Source organism: Sitophilus oryzae, unplaced genomic scaffold (assembly GCF_002938485.1).
Source record: "Sitophilus oryzae breed Bouriz unplaced genomic scaffold, Soryzae_2.0 scaffold_484_pilon_pilon, whole genome shotgun sequence".
Classification (NCBI taxonomy): Eukaryota; Metazoa; Arthropoda; class Insecta; order Coleoptera; family Curculionidae; genus Sitophilus; species Sitophilus oryzae.
In genome coordinates this window covers 270480-289630 of record NW_022147067.1, presented here as the reverse complement: position 1 = coordinate 289630, position 19151 = coordinate 270480, and the positions used below count along the sequence as shown (strand labels likewise).

Genomic DNA, 19151 nt, shown 5'->3' with positions numbered 1-19151 from the left:
ATTAGAGAAGAAAATGCGAAAAAAAATAATTAAAAAAAGAAAGTATTGCTTGTGTGGTATTCCATTAATGTCTCTAGCCACAAACTTATCACCTGTTTCACGGTTTTGATCACAGATGATGGTAGTGATAGCCTCAGTTTACCTGGATAATTTTGGTAGAAAACCGACCGATTTCCTCTACGGCTCTCCTCTCTATTCCATGGGTCTAAAATGGTGATAAATGAGGTCTAGATTATAAGAAAATGCATTTTCTACGAAAACTTGAAGAAATAGGTAAGAGATGGTTACAATTTGATAGACAATTAAACTGTGCATCTGATTCACGTAAAATATACAGGGTGTTCCATTTAAATTAAACAAGTTATTGCCGTTTAAAGCTAGTAATTATTTAATATAAATTTTTGGACACTCTGTATAAAGTAGTATACGTTTTATTATTGCAACACCAATATGTGATCAATAAATAATCTTCAGTAAATATTTTGTATTAAAATCTTTAATACCCTTGGAGAAATGAAGCCTTAATTTTTTTACTGCAATTTCACAAAACTGAAAATAGGTATTTAAAAAACGGTAAGGTTTAATTATGATAAACCTTAATCAAATTTACCTTTATTTCAATCGTAGAAACTAAAAATAGAATAATATACAGAGTGTTCCATTTAAAAAAATATAACTATAATATTTTTGACTTATTTGGGACACTCTGTATCTTGTAAAATTATTTTAGAGTTGTAACTCTAATAGTCCTTCAACGAACCCAAAACTTACAATTTGTAAAAATCTAATTACAATACCCCTTGTCGTTTGTGGTGAATAACCCTGTATAGTTAGATGGAGAATTAAAAAATCAATATTTTTCATATTTAAATTATTTCAAAATTTTTAACGGTTTCGCAAATATTCGCGTTTTTATATATGGCTCTTTCAACTAAATTTAAATTTCAACTTTCGATTAAATAGATACCAGATCGATATTGTCACAAGATACAAATCACTGGTTCTATATAAACATCTAACCTACCATGACCGTGAATCACCCTGTATATTATACATTATCACTAGAATAACAAGTAAAGCATAGCTACTGTTAAACCACGAGAAATGTGCTGACTCATTTTAAAGATAGAAAAATTACCAAATAAGGTAAAGATACTGTAAAGTAGTGACATATCTTTATTTCTTTAAATATTTAACATCTTTACTATTTAGGTATTAAAAATATCATTGCTTTGTAAATATAAAAATATTAAGATATGCTCTTACCTTGTCATTCTGTACAATTAATATACAAAATTTTAAAGATAATTTTGATATCGATTATATGAAAATTGGCTAGACTAAAAAATACGAAATTTGTTAAACATGTTTACCGTATATTCAACATAATCTTAATAAATCTACAAGCTCTAAAATTCGTTTGTTGTTTTTACAAACTAATATTAGTGTAAATTTATCTTTAATTAAATAATATATACCTACATATTTAGTAAGGAAACGCGTTTTTCGAATGTGGTAGACAAATATTCATTATAGAATGTTCAGCCATCGTTCACCGCTTGTTCACCGTCACGTCATTTGCGTCATATATTGTCTAACTCTCTTAATCACTTGATCACCAGATGAAAGAGATTAGTGACGTTATTATGGAATTTCGTAAATTACTGCATATTTCTTCTTAGTTTGTTAGGTTGGTCCAGGGGCAAAACATGATAAGCGCCATTTTACTAATTTTACAGGAGAGCACTGGACGTACAGGGTGACATTTTGAAAACGAACAGTATTTAATATTACCTCTACCTATGGTAGTATGAAAATTTGGCGAAATACGTCAATTTACATATCAAGGGGGACAATTTTTGAGGCATTTGTTGTCGTGTTACTTTCAACCCTTTGACCCCCAGGGCACCTAACCCTAAAATTTTAAATGGCAAGCCCTATTTCTTTTACCATTTTTGTGTTCATTATAAAATTCTCAAAAACATAATGCAGTTTATGTAGAATTCTATAAGAAACACAAAAATGTTAAAAGAAATATAGGGGCTGGAATATAACGGCTAGAAATATAAGTAAATTAACATGTTTCTCGCCAAATTTTCATACTATCATCGGTAGAGGCAATATTAAATACTGTTCGTTTTTAAATTGTCACCCTGTATATTTTTATTAGGCACATACAGGGTGGTCCGAACTGTATTTCGGAAACTTCGGCAGCATATTCTGCAGATAAAAATAAGTAAAAAAGTTCGTATAAATATATGTCCGAAAATGCTTAGTTTCGGAGATACCGGGTGTAGAAGTTTCAATTTTATCCAAATAATTTCTGAAGTAACATCAATATTTGGATGAAAATTGGCGTCTGGGACTTTTTTGACATGAGAAATTTGATTTTGATGTCAATATAACTCCTATTATACAGGGCGCCACTTTCATGAGTTTTCACCTTGTTTTCACCTTGTTTTCACCTTGTTTTCACCTTGTTTTTACCTTGTTTACACTGTTTTGAAATGTAATAACTTTTCGTCCGTACTTGTATAAAATTACTGATTAAAAAATATACATTTCCGTGTTTTTTAACGTAAAAAATGTCTCTTGGTAAAAATCGCTACGAGCAAAGGTTCTCAAGATATTTAGGATCGAAATAATCAATACATGTCATTATTGACAAAAAATTAATAATTAATTAATGATTAATTATTGACAAAAAATAAACATATTGAGTTGATAGTTATTTGACTGAAATGATAAATTTGGTATATTTTTATTTTTTTAAATTAATCATAAATTTTTCTTCGAAAAATGATGATAAAAACAGTTTATGTTGAACTATTGGCACAAAAATATTTTTTGTGCCAAATTAAATCAAATTTTTGATTTCAGTCTAATAACTTAACGAGTCGACATGTTTAATTTATGTCAATGCTGACAGGTATTGAAAATTTTGATTTAGTGATTATTTTTACGAAGATACCTTTTTTACGTAAAAAAACGTTGTAAATGTATATTTTTTTACTCAGTAGCTTTATACAGGTACGGACGAAAAGTTATTACTCTTCAAACCAGTTAAAATTTTAGTTAAAAACTATGTAGGTGGTGCCCTCTACAAGTAGGAGTCATATTGACATTAAAATCAAATTTCTCAAGCCAAAAAACTCTCAGACTCTCAATCAAAATAAAAAATCTCAATATTTGGTTTTAAAAATCTCAAATATTGATGTTATTTCAGAAATTATTTGTAAAAAATCAAAATCAAATTGACTTTCTACCCTCTGTATCTCAGAAAATAAGCATTTTAGGACATACATTTATACGATCTTTTTTCCTTATTTTTATCTGCTGAATACGCTGGCGAAGTTTCCGGAATACAGCGTACAACCCTGTATAATAGGATTTAACAACTTATTAGTTTGACCAGTTAGACCTTCTATAATATTATTGTAAAACCCTAAAATTAAGAAATGGCCCTTATCAGGTTTTCACCCTCGACTCTTCAATTGTCATTATCATTTATGATTTGAGATTATAATTTTATTGACAGACATCGATCAATGTCACAATTTCCTTTTAATAATTGTCATTTGCTTTCGGATTAAAATTTTATTGACCGAAATCATAGACTAATGTCATGTGCTAGAGATAGATTGGACACTGATATAAAACAAATGGGTCTGTCATTTAGAGCCACCTGGTGATCAGGAAGAAACTATTGGAGAGTTTTGGCATAACATAATTTTAGTGTTCCTTATTAACGCTAACTAAAATGGTAACGTTAATCAAGCGCAAAATTATTTCTTGTAAAATATAAAATAATAAATATGGACTTTTCTACTGCATTTTATTTTTTATTAGATCATTAGAAGTGTAACATAATCAAAATAAAATTATGAATATATTTTAAACACCAACAATAGAGCACATAGCGCCTATTTTTTTGATTTAACAAATAAATTATATAATAATAATAGCTCCCGAATATAGCGTTTAACGCCTTGGGAGTAGCAAGGTACAGCTTGCCATACTAGAGCCGTTCGGTATACAAGGAAGGTAATGTGGCTAGCACTACGTTTCAACCCCCTATTATTACCTCAGGATTGTGAATCCCAAGTACTCATTTAAGGCTGAGTCGACCTAGGTACCTACCCAAACTGTGGCGAGTGTGGGATTCGAACCAACTACCTTGAGATTGGTAGACGAGAGCCTGTACCTCTACGCCACCGAGCACCTTACAAATAAATTATAATATAGTAAAAATATTGTAGACTACTAATTAACATATAGTAAAAATATTGTAGACTACTAATTAACTGTTACTAAAAATACTATATATTATCAACAAAATTTGTTCATAATTTCATAAATTTATCATTTCTAATATGTCAAAATGACTTTAATAAAAAAGTTTAGTATCTAACACGAAAATGATCGACTGTAAATATCAGAATGCACAAACTAATAAAAACACAAACTATAAACACAAATCAGGAATATCTCGATCACCAACATTTTGTCAACTAGACATACAAAAACTAGGCCATAGACAGTAGTCAGCATAGAGACTGTCATGCCATTTTCATATATACATTAGAAACCTGTACTTTAATGTCTTCTGCGCCGTCTGGCGATGCGGAAGAAACTAAATTTGTAGTTCTTTAAAATTACCATTGAGTGTCTAGGGTCTTGCCCGTAGACGCAGTATATGAAGTAAGTACAAATGCGAAGGTGTAATATTCCTGTGTAAAATACAAATTTCTAGCGTTTTTAAATAATATAGGGAGTTGCAGAAACGTACTTAAAGAGAATTAAGAATTTACAACAATGATAATGCCCACATTGGAGCGTTTTATAAATGGTTGCCTTGTTGCGAAAATTTCTATACTTAGATTGCTAAAGATGTTATTATTGCTAGATATAAATAATGCTTTTTTTAATTTACGCTTTTTTAAATCAGGCTCCTTGTAAAGAACCTAAGCTTCCTACCTTTTTATGTTCAGCAGCTTGGACCGCACATGGTCTGCGATACCTGTCTTCATTGTTTCATCTTTTTACGTGTGTATTTTATGTTCATTACCTCCTACATTTGGAGGATGTTTTGTCTATCCAATGTACGACTCACCGCACTTACAAGGCACCTCGTAGATGCACTTTCTCTAGCTTTGATGATTCTGGTTTTGTTTTTGTTAAGATGCTTCTTAGGCTAGTGCCAGCAGAGATAAACAAATGCAAGTACAAGACGAAGGCTCTCTCGGTCTTGGTCATGCAGCTAATAAGTATAGGTTTGGTCTTGGTCTTACCAGGCCCAGTATTGGTCTTAGCCTTGGTCTAGCTTTTAAATAAATATTGCGTGCTTGTTCTTGACCTTTCTTTTGCAAATCAAACCCTAGTCTTGATCTTGCTTTCTCTGCAAGTCCCAAACCAAACCCAAACCAAGAACAGTTTTAATTATCCAAACAGAATAAAATTACGAAAAATAATTTCCTAAATTCTTTGAACTGTTGTTTACACCCTATATTAAAAAGATTATATGATGTATTTCTTCTGGAAGGATGCACAATCTCGATTATAATTCTGTTTAAGAAGATAATAAAGAAAAAGATAACTTGAGTTCAGTGTTATTACGTGAAAACAACGTGGTACAGTGACTCGATAACAAAGGTTTATGTTTGGATGATTAAACAAAATTTCTCCTTATATGATCATGAAATGTATAAAAATGGTTAATTACATCTTGGCAAACTAACTATTAACAAGTCGTAATTGCACATTAACTAAATTCGGGATTTTTAAAGCCAAGTTGTTACATATTTTACAAAAATTCGTTTTCCAAGAAGATAACATGAAATCATTTGTGGATAAATGTCTACGCAAGAATGATGAAAAATACATGACCCAGTATTTAGCTGCTCTAACAGGTCAGTTAAACATTTTTTAGGATTTTTAACAAAAATAAATTTATATACAGAGTGAGTCTTATTTAGGTGCAAATATTTTAGAGCTGGAAGATCTCGATAAAAGAAAGATTACCGTTTTTCAAATAAGTCCAAAATTACCAAATTATTTTATTGTGAAAATTAAAAAAACCTGTAGACATGTTTCTCTGGTCGAAATATACCACCCCTAAAATATTTGCACTTATTAAGACTCACCCTGTATAACTTTGTTTTAAATCCGTTTCAACTTAGTTAAATAACTTGTACAGGTAACATTTTACAAATTATTTCTCTTCATATTCATTTGTGGTGTTTGTCACTGATAGAACCTAAATAATACCACAGATAAAACATAGTAATAATGTTATCTGTGATAATACGTGTATTACTAATACAGTGATTGACATATTTAATTCTATTCTCAATCAATAAGAGTTTTCACCTTGTTTTCACTGTTTTGAAAAGTAATAGCTTTTCGTCTGTACCTGTATAAAATTACTGATTAAAAAATATACAGTTTCCTGATTTTTTAGGTAAAAAATGTCTCTTGGTAAAAATCGCTACGAGCAACGGTTCTCAAGATATTTAAGATCGAAATAGTCAATATATGTCATTATTGACAAAAAATAAACATATTGAGTTGATAGTTATTTGACTGAAATGATAAATTTGTGAACTTTTTATTTTTTTAAATTAATCATAAATTTTTCCTCGCAAAATGATGATAAAACAGTTTCTGTTGAACTTTTGGCACAAAAATATTACAAATTTTTGATTTCAGTCGAATAACTCGTTAAGTCAACATAGTTTATGTCAATGCTGACAGGTATTGAAAATTTCGATTTAGTGATTATTTTTTACCCTGATACCTTTTCTACGTAAAAAACGTCGTAAATGTATATTTTTTTTGCTCAGTAGCTTTATACAGGTACGGACGAAAAGTTATTACTCTTCAAATCAGTTAAAATTTAGTTAAAAAATATGTAGGTGGCGCCCTCTACAAGTAGGAGTCACATTAGCCTCAAAATCAAATTTCTCATGCCAAAAAGTCTCAGACACCAATTTTCATCCAAATATTGATGTTATTTCAGGAATTATTTGTAAAAAATCGAAATAAAATTGACTTTCTATACACCCTGTATCTCAGAAAATAAGCATTTTAGAACATACATTTATACAATCTTTTTTACTTATTTTTATCTGCTGAATACGCTAGCAAGGTTTTCGGAATACAGTTCCGACAACCCTGTATAATAAGATTTAACAACTTATTACCATGTAGGATTTATACATTTTGTAGGGACCAGTTAGACTTTCTATATAATAGGTGTGTTCTCAGAAGAATCCCTGACTAGTCAGCGCGTTTTTTATTTGTTGAAATGTGTAGAAACCAGACTAACAATCAGGTTTCTACGCATTGTAACTAGCGATGGGAACTATCGAATGAATTAGACTATCGAATGGTTTCTGAATGAATGATTTCAACTATCGAATGGTTTTATTCGAATAAAATCATTCATTCATTTGTATACTAAAGCATATGTGACAACCTCGCCGTGCGACTAAATGGTTATCGTTGAGCCACGACTATCGAATGCTTTTGGTAAATGAAATTTAGTATTCGTTTGATTTTTGTGTGCGTCAGTGCATTATTAGTTCTTCCAAATTTTTATAACTTCGCCGTATAAATACTGTGCTATTCTTGCGTTTATTAAAATATTTAAAATACTAAAATGGTATTTTTTTTTAAATTTTATTTATTGACGATTGTGTGCATGTGCAGGTGGTAAAATACACTATGTATGTATGTATGTATGTATGCAGGTGGTCAAAATTTTTCCGAAAATTTGTGTGGTTTTCCGTAGTCCGATCTTTCAATTATTTAATTTTATATGGTATATGGTCTATTTTTTAATGGGAAATTTTGAGAAGTAGTAATTTTTAAGAGAGATGAGATGAACTTACAATTAATTTTAAAAATACATATTTGTATTTGAGATGTTTTAATAATATGAATTAGTTGAACTTAATAATAATCATATTTAAGTAATGTGGTAATGGTTATCGAACTCAAACTATGGGGTGAGAAAATTAAAATAAAAGTTTTACACCTGCCAATTTAAAAAAAAGGTTAACAATGTTTGTATTTTGTTTATGCTAATTCTCTTACATGTAGTTTTTTGCGAAGAAATATTTCATTTATTTTTTAAAGTAAATGCCAGTAAAAGTAAATATAATTTTTAAATAGTAATATAAGGCACCTAATATAAATAATTTTGATTTCTAATTTTTTATTTATATTTTCCTTCCATTACATTGCTATGTAGAAAATTAATAAATGTTTATATTTCATGATTTTAAAATTTGTTGTTAATATAACAAATTAGTTCTGTAATTATTATTATTTAATAAACCAACGTTGCCAAAAAATTTAGAGACTATATTATTTTTAAATATTTAAATAGGATCTAATATAAATTATTTTGACATCTAATTTGTTGTTTATATTTTGCTACTACTTAAAATAATGTTTATATTAAATGATTTTAAATTTTGTTGTTAATAGGTATAACAAATTATTACTGTTATTATTATTTATTAAACCAGTCTTTGCTTAAAAACATTAAAAATCATTTTCCTACATCCAAAATAATAAGTATTATTGCAGTGTAACAACAGAATATTAATAAAAAAAATGCAGAATATATAGACATACTATCCCTAACTAACTAAAGCCAAACAATAATATTCTTTGCTAATATCAACTAATACCAAAATATGGCAACAGCGCCCTTCATTATGTATTTCCTGTGTAAATACTAGCACCTCAATAAAAAAATAATGTGTCCTTATTTTTATCTGACTCCGCAAAAAATCAAAGATGCCGGCTTCTTTCATAGCATTGCCACCGACCGCTGTCGGGTTTCTCGGAAAGAAACCTACGTCGCCGGGCGACAAGTAAAATTCAGTTAATATTTTATTATAATCGATCCTGACGATTAAATGAATTTCATAAATGAATGAATTTTATAAATGAATGGTTTTTGCTGCCGAATTACTACAATACAATGTTGCAAAGCAGATGACGGATCTATTCGATAATTTTTATTCGAATAGTTTTCAACGAATGTTTTCTAACTATCAAATTATTTGAATGAATTCCAACTCTCGAATGTTTCGATAGTATTCATTCGATAGTTCCCACTACTAATTGTAACCATTAAAAAACGTGCTGACTAGTCAGGGATTCTTCTGAGAACAGACCTAATATTCTAAAACCCTCGGTAAAACCCTAAAATTAAAAAATTGGCGCTTATCAAGTTTATCAAGATTTGAGATTATAATTTTATTGACAGACATCGATCAATGTCATAATTTCCTTATAATAATTGTTATTTGCTTTCGGATTATAATTGTATTGACCGACATAAATAGATTGGACACTGATATAAAACAAATGGGTCCGTCATTTAGAGCCACCTGGTGATGCGGAAGAAACTAATGAAGAGTTTTGGCATAACATATTTTTAACGCTCCGTTACCTATTAACGCTAACTAAAACGGTAACGTTATTCAAGCGCAAAATTATTCCTTGTAAAATAAAAAAAATCCTTATAAAATAATAAATATGGACTTTTTTACTGCCATTTTATTTTTTATTAGATCATTAGAAGTGTATAACATAGTCAAAACAAAATTAAAATTATGAATACATGCATTTTAAATACCAACAATAGAACACATAGCGCCTATTTTTTTGATTTAACAAATAAATTATACTATAGTAAAAATATTGTAGACTAATAATTAGCTATTACTAGAAATACTATATATTACCAAATATGTACTTATTTATTTATGACATAGGATTAAATTATTTTTTTAGTTTCTTCATAAATTTATAATTTCTAAAATGTCAGAATGACTTTAATAAAAAAAATAGTATCTAACACAAAAATGATGATCGACTGTAAATATCAGAATGCACAAACTAATAAAAACACAAACTATAAATACAAATCACTGAAATCCCCGAACTTTCCGACAAATCAGGAATATCTGGATCACCAACATTTTGTCAACTAGACAAAAACTAGACCATAAACTCTGCCATAGGCAGTATAGAGACTGTCATGCCATCTTCATATATATATAAATTAGAAACCTGTACTTTAAAGTCTTTTGGGCCGTATGGGGTTGCGGAAGAAACTATATTTGTAGTTCTATAAATGAAGAACAAATGCGAAGGTGTAATATTCCTGTGTAAAATACAAACAGCTAGCGTTTTTAAATAATATAGCGAGTTGCAGAAACGTACTTAAAGAGAATTAAGAGTTTACAACAATGATAACGCCCACATTGGAGCATTTTATAAGTGGTTGCCTTGTTTTGAAAATTTCTATACTTGGATTGCTAAACTTGTTATTATTCCTAGATATCAATAATGCTTTTTTTAATTTACGCTTTTTTAAATTAGGCTTCATGTAAAGAACCTGAGCATCCTACCTTTTTATGTTGAGTAGCTTGGACCGCACATGGTCTGCAATACCCGTCTTAATTATCTCATATTTTTACGTGTGTATTTTATGTTCATTACCTCCTACATTTGGAGGACGTTTTGTTTATCCAATGTGCGACTCACCGCACTTACAAGGCACCTTGTAGATGCACTTTCTCTAGCTATGATGATTCTGGTTTTGTTTTTGTTAAGATGCTTCTTAGGTTAGTGCCAGTAGAGATAAACAAATGCAAGAACAAGACGAAGGCTCTCTCGGTCTTGGTCATGCAGCTAATAAGTATAGGTTTGGTCTTGGTCTTACAAGGCCCAGTCTTGGTCTTAGCCTTGGTCTAGCTTTTGAACAGATATTGCGTGCTTGAGCTTGACCTTTCTCTTGCAAATCAAACCCTAGTCTTGATCTTGCTTTCTCTGTAAGTCCAAAACCAAACCCAAACCAAGAACAGTTTTAATTATCCAAACAGAATAAAATTACGAAAAATAATTTCCTAAATTCTTTGAACTGTTGTTTACACCCTATATTAAAAAGACTATATGATGTATTTCTTCTGGAAGGATGCACAATCTCGATTATAATTCTGTTTAAGAAGATAATAAAGAAAAAGATAACTTGAGTTCAGTGTTATTACGTGAAAACAACGTGGTACAGTGACTCGATAACAAAGGTTTATGTTTGGATGATTAAACAAAATTTCTCCTTATATGATCATGAAATGTATAAAAATGGTTAATTACATCTTGGCAAACTAACTATTAACAAGTCGTAATTGCACATTAACTAAATTCGGGATTTTTAAAGCCAAGTTGTTACATATTTTACAAAAATTCGTTTTCCAAGAAGATAAAATGAAATCATTTGTGGATAAATGTCTACGCAAGAATGATGAAAAATACATGACCCAGTATTTAGCTGCTCTAACAGGTCAGTTAAACATTTTTTAGGATTTTTAACAAAAATAAATTTATATACAGAGTGAGTCTTAATTAGGTGCAAATATTTTAGAGCTGGAAGATCTCGATAAAAGAAAGATTACCGTTTTTCAAATAAGTCCAAAATTACCAAATTATTTTATTGTGAAAATTAAAAAAACCTGTAAACATGTTTCTCTGGTCGAAATATACCACCCCTAAAATATTTGCACTTATTAAGACTCACCCTGTATAACTCTGTTTTAAATCCGTTTCAACTTAGTTAAATAATTTGTATAGGTAACATTTTACAAATTATTTCTCTTCATATTCATTTGTGGTGTTTGTCACTGATAGAACCTAAATAATACCACAGATAAAAAATAGTAATAATGTTATCTGTGATAATACGTGTATTACTAATACAGTGATTGACATATTTAATTCTATTCTCAATAATTTTATTAACTAATATAATTAATCATTAGTCAAGTTAATATTTGTCAACCAATTTCCAGTACTATAACTATTAACAATTTTTTTTCTGGAATTGTAAAAGTTTGTATCACTATGATCTAGAATCACCCATATTCAAGTATACAATTTCTGTTAGACAAAATGAAGGTAGACAAACTTAAACTACAATAAACTTTGTTTGTATAAATAAAACATAATAAGGCGTCATATCGTCTACCCATTCTATTTACATACATATTAACATTCAGAATTTTATTTATTTTAAAATTTCTTTTAAGCTCTATACTTAATATCAAGTATTAGGTATTGATATTTTTCAATTTTATTTTGATTATTTCGAATCGTTTCAGCATCCATGACATATTTCACTGTCGGCGCGTATCAAGGTTGGACATCACCCTCTCTTATCAAAATTCTGTCAGATGAATATCCCTTAGATGTCAATCAGGAAGAAGCTTCAATAGTGGCTACTATTGGTTCAGTAGGCCACATCATGGGAGGATTTTTGGCATCTTATTTACTAGATGTAATTGGACGAAAATCAACCATAATGTCCATTGGTATACCACAGGTAATATTAGAAAAAAATTATTATAATCATTGACTTCACTACTTTATAAGTATTAAAGAGTTGTTGAAGCTTTTCAGTGTTAGTCCTCCGAATGTTAAACTTGGGATAAAATTGAATAACAAAAAGTAGGTAGTTTGACTTTTAGCCCGATAAGTAGAAAATTAACTATACCGCTGGATTCTTTCAAAATTGTTCTAATTTATACCGGGTGCGTCTCAAAAGTGGCTCACCTCTATAACTTTTTTATTTTTCCAGATAAAAAATGAGATTTGGTATGTTAGTATATGTATATGACATAAATTAGAATTCTGATTAGAGTCTCTGATCACTTCCTGTTTCACCGGAAATTACTACAATTTTTGATTTTACCCTCGGTATTTTTTTGCTTTATTCGATAGAAAATGGCACTCTGAATAGAATGACATATAATATGTCAATTTTTGACATTTTCGCATATGGTTTATTTTTGGTTTATTTGAAATTGTAACAAGTGATACATAATGACAATTTGACTCGAAATACCAAGTGTGTGGTACCAAATTATTCGTAAACAAATGCTTTTTCCAAATATGCTAATGAGCGACCCTTATTCTATTTGAAATAATTGAAATATGATTAAAAATACGATTTAGGCGTTCAGGACAAGACATGAAAAACACAAAACGATCAAATCTATTTTTCCAAGGCTCCTTGATTAAAAATTAGTATTATTAACACAGCCATGGTACTCTAGATTGAAATTTAAAATACGATTTGTTTTTAAGCGAAAATGTCAAAAGTTGACATATGATATGTCATTCTATTCAGAGTGTCATTTTCTATCCAATAAAGTAAAAATATACCGAGGGAGTCATTTAAAAATTAAAAGTTGAAGTCATTTCCGGTGAAACAGGAAGTGATCGAAAACAGTTAAATACGTTAATCAATCCCAATTTATGTATGCACCCGGTTTACTCTGCGACACAAAATTCCGGCACTCTAAAAATTTGACTAAGTTTGATATTTCATCACCAGGTGACATATTTCAACATGTGTTTAAAAACATAAATATCCCTAGATTTCATTGCCAATTTCATTATTATATGAACTATGTAAATAAAAGACGCCTTTGTGTGTAACTCATAAAAGAATAGAGATAATAGGATAATATTCAAAAAATAAAATGTTTGGAATTCATCTAAGATTATACAGGAAAGTGTTTTTTTAAGAGGTATGCTAGAATTTAAATTTGAAATTTAAGGTTAACCAAAAACACATTTTGGTTGGTGGAGAGTCTGAAATTAGGCATTACCAAAGGCATTACCAACGTAAAATTATTTAACTTCTTTTATAATCTGCAGTATAAAAAAAATGATTAATGAATGAAATTATGATTTGATAAAAGTTTTAAGTTTGGTCTCTTTCTTGCTATTAGTGCGTCTCCTTTTTGCTAGTATGTCTCCTTTTTGCTACTAGTGCTAATCTGGATAGGCCCTACATTATCTACGCCGAATCTGTATCGCTGTTTTCTATCTGATCTGATCCGGCCTCTAACCGCCATGAATGAGCAGCGAGTGCGATGAGATAGATGTTGACAAAGACCTTGGACAAAGACCACAAATGTATAGACATTTACCTTGACTATACCTATATGTATAATTAAGGTAAGTAACCTTTGTTTACTCAAAGGTTACTTACTATGTTTACCTCTAACGGAATATAAAACCACAATAATTATAGGAAATAGATAAAAAAAATAAATAATATAAAAAAAATGTTAATCAAAATAAGAGTATCAGATAGAATTAAAATAAATATACATAAGGTTGTGAATTATTAGATTTTTTCAAACTGGTTCAAGTACACTTCGATGCTGCCATGTAAGCATATGTAAGTATACTTATTCGGATGGTGCCCGCGTCTCATTTGTACGCTTGTGAGTAACATCCAAGTAAGTTGGCAGTAAGTCTACATGCTTGGATGTTATGAAGCTGAGCAACTCAACTTGGATGAAACATTTTATACCATACAGACACCGTACAAGTGAGACGCGCGCAACATCCATGTAGGTATATTTATATGTCAATTAGTGCAACATCCAAGTGAATCTGATTCAAGTATACTTGTACCGGTCAACAGGGCTTTTAAGTTTTTTTTCAATAGTAAGTAATAGTTTTGTGTCAAAGTTTTATGTTAGTAAATAAATTATTATTTTTTTAAAATTCTTAGTGACAACCTTCCAATTGCTGTCCTCCATTCGCGAACTTCGAGTTCCGGGCTTTACGCCCTGGGGTTACTCGAGAACGGTTCTGAAAGGAGCTTTGCGCGATAGCCTGGTGCCTCCATATGGCGCGGAATAGTTCTGAACCACAAAATTTCTGAACTTTATGACTCAATTGAATGGAGTGAGAGTATCGCGTTCTTGAACAGTTCAGAGCTGCACAACTGCGTGAATGGAGGACAGTATATATCAACAACAACACGATAACAGATGTAAATTTTTGCTTGGTAAAATACTAGGATCAGTAATATTGAATACAATGTTTTATTAAATTGACTTAGAAAATTAGCACATTCTCTTTATATTAGATATTATTAGATGTTACATACCTATTGTAATCGCAAAACATTTTCCGATGTACGTCATCAATCATATGACATTGACATTAACATTGTCATTGACATTAAAGTCTATAAACCTGACTAACCGAAATTTTGGCAAAAATGTTTAAATTTGTTGTATTATTTAAGATACCGAGCAGCTCTTCATTTTACTTTATAGAGCAAATGATTGTAACAGATATTTTATTTAGATTAAAGCTTCAAAAATTAGTTCAAACCGAATTTTATTATTGCTATATTGGTCACATTGCGCCGAGTTCAGCAATGTTGTCCTTTATTATTTGACAATTATCCTAATGTCAGTCATTATTTTGTATGATATCGTGTTGTTGTTGAATTTTCGATCTTATTTTCGCAGTCTTGTTTAAAAATTGCACTTATAAGCACAAACAGTTCTTTTAAGAACTAAATTTTAGGGTTTTTATATTGAATTTCTTGAAATTGTGTGTTGAAAATATGCCGAAGCATTTAAACAGTCGAAGCAAAGAGCTTGTAGCTTCCCTGATAAACAATTTTAATAACGAGAACGTGACAATAAAGGTCCTTTATTACCTTTGACTGCAGTCAAAGAAGTAAGTTTGATTGATAAGCACATTATACCACTTTGAAAGTTAGTTTTATTAAATTCTGTGATTATTAGTTTGTGGATTAATAACTCTCTTTTACTTGTTATTATCACTTATGGCGTTGGAAGATGTGCATCGATAAATAAATAAATAAATAAATAACCCCATAATAAGGCTTAGAATAATCTTCATAATGGACTAGTTTTTGCCAATATGTAATAAGTAAAATAAGCTATAAAACAAATAAATCAATTAATTACTAGAATATTAGTTATTAAATTAAAAATAAAACGTAAAACTCTTTAAAAAATGATATAAGAAATATATTGTTTACCAATTTTACATTAAGATCCATCTCATAAATCTATTACAATCTGGCAGCGCTGTCGCCATCGCTTGTCACTCAAAGTTGATCACGTGCATCGGAAATTGTTTTGCTTACTTATTGCTTTACTTATGATAATTTTTCTTCTTTTCAGATCATATTTCCAATCTTAATTTACTTCTCACATTATACCAAATACCTTCTATATTTTGGCAGAATAACTGGGGGTATGGGAGAAGGCGCTAGTATAGCTGTAGTAAGTACCTACATAGCTGAAATTGCTGTACCACAAGTAAGAGGTAGCATAGGAGGTTTTACTATTGCCTTGGTTGGATTTGGCACATTGACAATGAACATTGCTGGTAAGAAAGTTACGTTGGTATAATTTGTGATAAGTAGGAAATAATTTTTCAAATTATTTTCAGTCTATCAGAAACACACATTTTCAAATATCACGCATATTTTCTTATAGACTATGCTTATAATAGTTCTCTATTTTTTTATTATTAAAATTGTCGTAAACTCATTATCATTAAATATGTATAGGTAACCAATGTAATCGTAAATGCAATTTTATGTTGTTTAAGATCTGTAATGCGAAATAATCTTATTTTAGGTTCATATTTATCTCTAAAAGAAGGTGCAATTTTCATGCTACTAATTCCTGTGATTTTCTGGATCTGCTTCATTTTTATGCCTGAAAGTCCTTATTATTATATAATAAAAAACAAGCCTGACAAAGCAAGGGAGAGTTTGAAGGTAACTATTTAAATTAACTACATTTATTAATTAGTCTGAATATTAAAGCTTCAAAATATTTGGACTAATAATATACAGGGTGTAATAAATAGTATACAAACAGTAGTCAGTAGGTGATACAATAGACGAAAATAAAAGAAAAAGTTCCTATAAACATATCTCCTCTAAGATGCTTCCTGAGGAAGTTATTTACTAGCTTTTCAAATCCTTTACACCTTTACAGTTCTCATTTGGACTATTTCTTGCCAAGTTTTAGGGCATATCCGATATGTAACTACATTGTTAATTATATATAAATATTGGTTATGACATATCAAAATCAAATTTCTCATGTCAAAAAACTCCCAGACACCAATTTTCATCCAAATATTGACATTACTTTATTACAGAAATTTTTTGGAAAAAATAATAATAAAAATGAAATTTCTACACCCTGTATCTCCGAAACTAAGCATTTTTAGACATACATTATAGGAACTTTTTTACTTATTTTTATATGCAGAATATGCTGCCGAAGTTTCCGGAATACAATTCTGACCACCCTGTATATTAGATATTATTTTTATCTATCCTTTCAAGAGGGTTTCAACTTCTTCAAGAACCATCTTAGGGCACATGTTTATAGAAACATTTTCTTATATATTTTTCTATAGTATCACCCACTTAAGTTTGCATACACTAAATTACTAACTTACTACAAATATTACTAAACTTATTACTTTTACACTATCTTAATATTAGATTTTGAAAACTTAATTTTTCTGACAATATTGTTATCTTTTTTCAGATATTAAGAAGAAAATTTGACGTTGAAAAAGAACTGAGCCAATTGACAATCGACATACAAAAACAAATGGCGGAAAGGGGTACCTTCAGAGACCTGATCTACGTACCCCTTAACAGATACATAATGTTTTTAGTAACTGCCATGAGAGTTTTTCAGCTTTTCACGGGTTATAATGCTTTCACTTTCTACAGTCAGATCATGATATCACAAACTACTAATTTATCACCAGTGATGGGCTCGTCACTGTTATTATTAGGTGGTGTGATAATACTGCTAATAGGAACACTGTATGTTGATAAAATTGGTCGGAGGCCTCTGTTCTTAATTTCCATGGTTTTGTCATTTATAGCCCTTATATCCATGGCTGTGTTTTTAGCTGTACGTGACTATACACCAATAGACCTATCGGGTGTCTCATTTATGCCGTTGGTTTTTATAGTTTTCTACAACGTAGTGTTTTGTGGAGGTTTGGGAATAGGAGTTAACATCTTCATAGCTGAAATTCTTCCTAGCAACATAAGAGCGAAAGGGCTATCCATTGCAAGTATAGTTTTTGCCTGCACGGTTACCGGAACTACAAAATTGTATCAGTACACTGCGGATTATATTGGAGCTTCAGTACCGTTTTTCATTTTCGCCGGAGTGTCTATTCTTGGAATTTTCTTTATATATTTCTTAGTACCAGAAACAAAAGGAAAAACACTAGGAACGATACAAAATGAACTCAGAGGAAACAAAGAATCTGAGTATAAGGATTCAAAGAAATACCCAAACCAAATTTAATCAAAGTTTCTTAAAGATTTCTACTCTGGATTGAGCAAGATATTACGAGTCTGTGATATTTATTGTAATGCTAAAAATAAGATTTTTGTTTGATAAATTTTTAAATATATTATTAAGATAAAATATAACTCTACTTTTATTTAATTTACCCGAAAAATAAAATTACATGTGTGTTTCTCTATAAAGGGTGAGTCTTAATTAAATACAAATATTTTTAGGGGTAGTAGAGCCAATTGACAATCGATATACAAAAACAGATGGCGGACAGGGGTACCTTCAAAGACCTAATCTACGTACCCCTTAACAGATACATAATGTTTTTAGTAACTGCCATGAGAGTTTTTCAGCTCTTCACGGGTTATAACGTCTTCACTTTCTACAGTCAGATCATGATATCACAAACTACTAATTTATCGCTAGTGATGGGCTCGTCATTTTTATTACTAGGTGATGTGATAATACTGCTAATAGGAACACTGTATATTGATAAAATTGGAAGGAGGCCTCTGTTCTTAATTTCCATGGTTTTGTCATTTATAGCGCTTATATCCATGGCTGTGTTTTAGCTGTACGAGACTATACACCAATAGACCTATCGGGTGTCTCATTTATGCCGTTGGTTTTTATAGTTTTCTACAACGTAGTGTTTTGTGGAGGTTTGGGAATAGGAGTTAACATCTTCATAGCTGAAATTCTTCCTAGTAATATAAGGGCGAAAGGGTTATCCATTGCAAGTATAGTTTTTGCCTGCACGGTTACCGGAACTACAAAATTGTATCAGTACACTGCGGATTATATTGGAGCTTCAGTACCGTTTTTAATTTTCGCCGGAGTGTCTATTCTTGGAATTTTCTTTATATATTTCTTAGTACCAGAAACAAAAGGAAAAACACTAGGAACGATACAAAATGAACTCAGAGGAAACAAAGA

General features: G+C 30.3%; 1 protein-coding gene and 1 long non-coding RNA gene across 2 annotated transcripts; one reads left to right on the top strand and one right to left on the bottom strand.

Annotated features, from left to right (window-relative positions):
* Positions 1-6: 6 nt before the first annotated feature.
* Positions 7-1722, bottom strand: LOC115886350. Its single transcript, XR_004050878.1, has 3 exons — positions 1483-1722; positions 1198-1199; positions 7-205 (listed from the first exon to the last, which is right to left on the bottom strand). It is a non-coding gene; the product is annotated as an uncharacterized LOC115886350 (long non-coding RNA).
* A 9276-nt stretch (positions 1723-10998) lies between these two features.
* Positions 10999-18286, top strand: LOC115886343 (facilitated trehalose transporter Tret1-like). The gene is made up of 5 exons (XM_030905441.1): positions 10999-11365; positions 12180-12400; positions 16047-16254; positions 16509-16651; positions 17439-18286. The coding sequence occupies exons 1-5, from the start codon at positions 11290-11292 to the stop codon at positions 18219-18221; spliced, it is 1431 nt and encodes a 476-aa protein (XP_030761301.1). The 5' UTR covers positions 10999-11289; the 3' UTR covers positions 18222-18286.
* The last annotated feature ends 865 nt before the right edge of the window (positions 18287-19151 follow it).

Excerpts from the sequence above, each read along its gene's own strand:
- LOC115886343 (XM_030905441.1), top strand. The coding sequence starts at position 11,290 with ATGAAATCATTTGTGGATAAATGTCTACGCAAGAATGATGAAAAATAC. Across the intron at positions 11,366-12,179 it reads GTATTTAGCTGCTCTAACAG|CATCCATGACATATTTCACT; the intron begins GTCAGTTAAACA and ends GAATCGTTTCAG. Across the intron at positions 12,401-16,046 it reads TGTCCATTGGTATACCACAG|ATCATATTTCCAATCTTAAT; the intron begins GTAATATTAGAA and ends TCTTCTTTTCAG.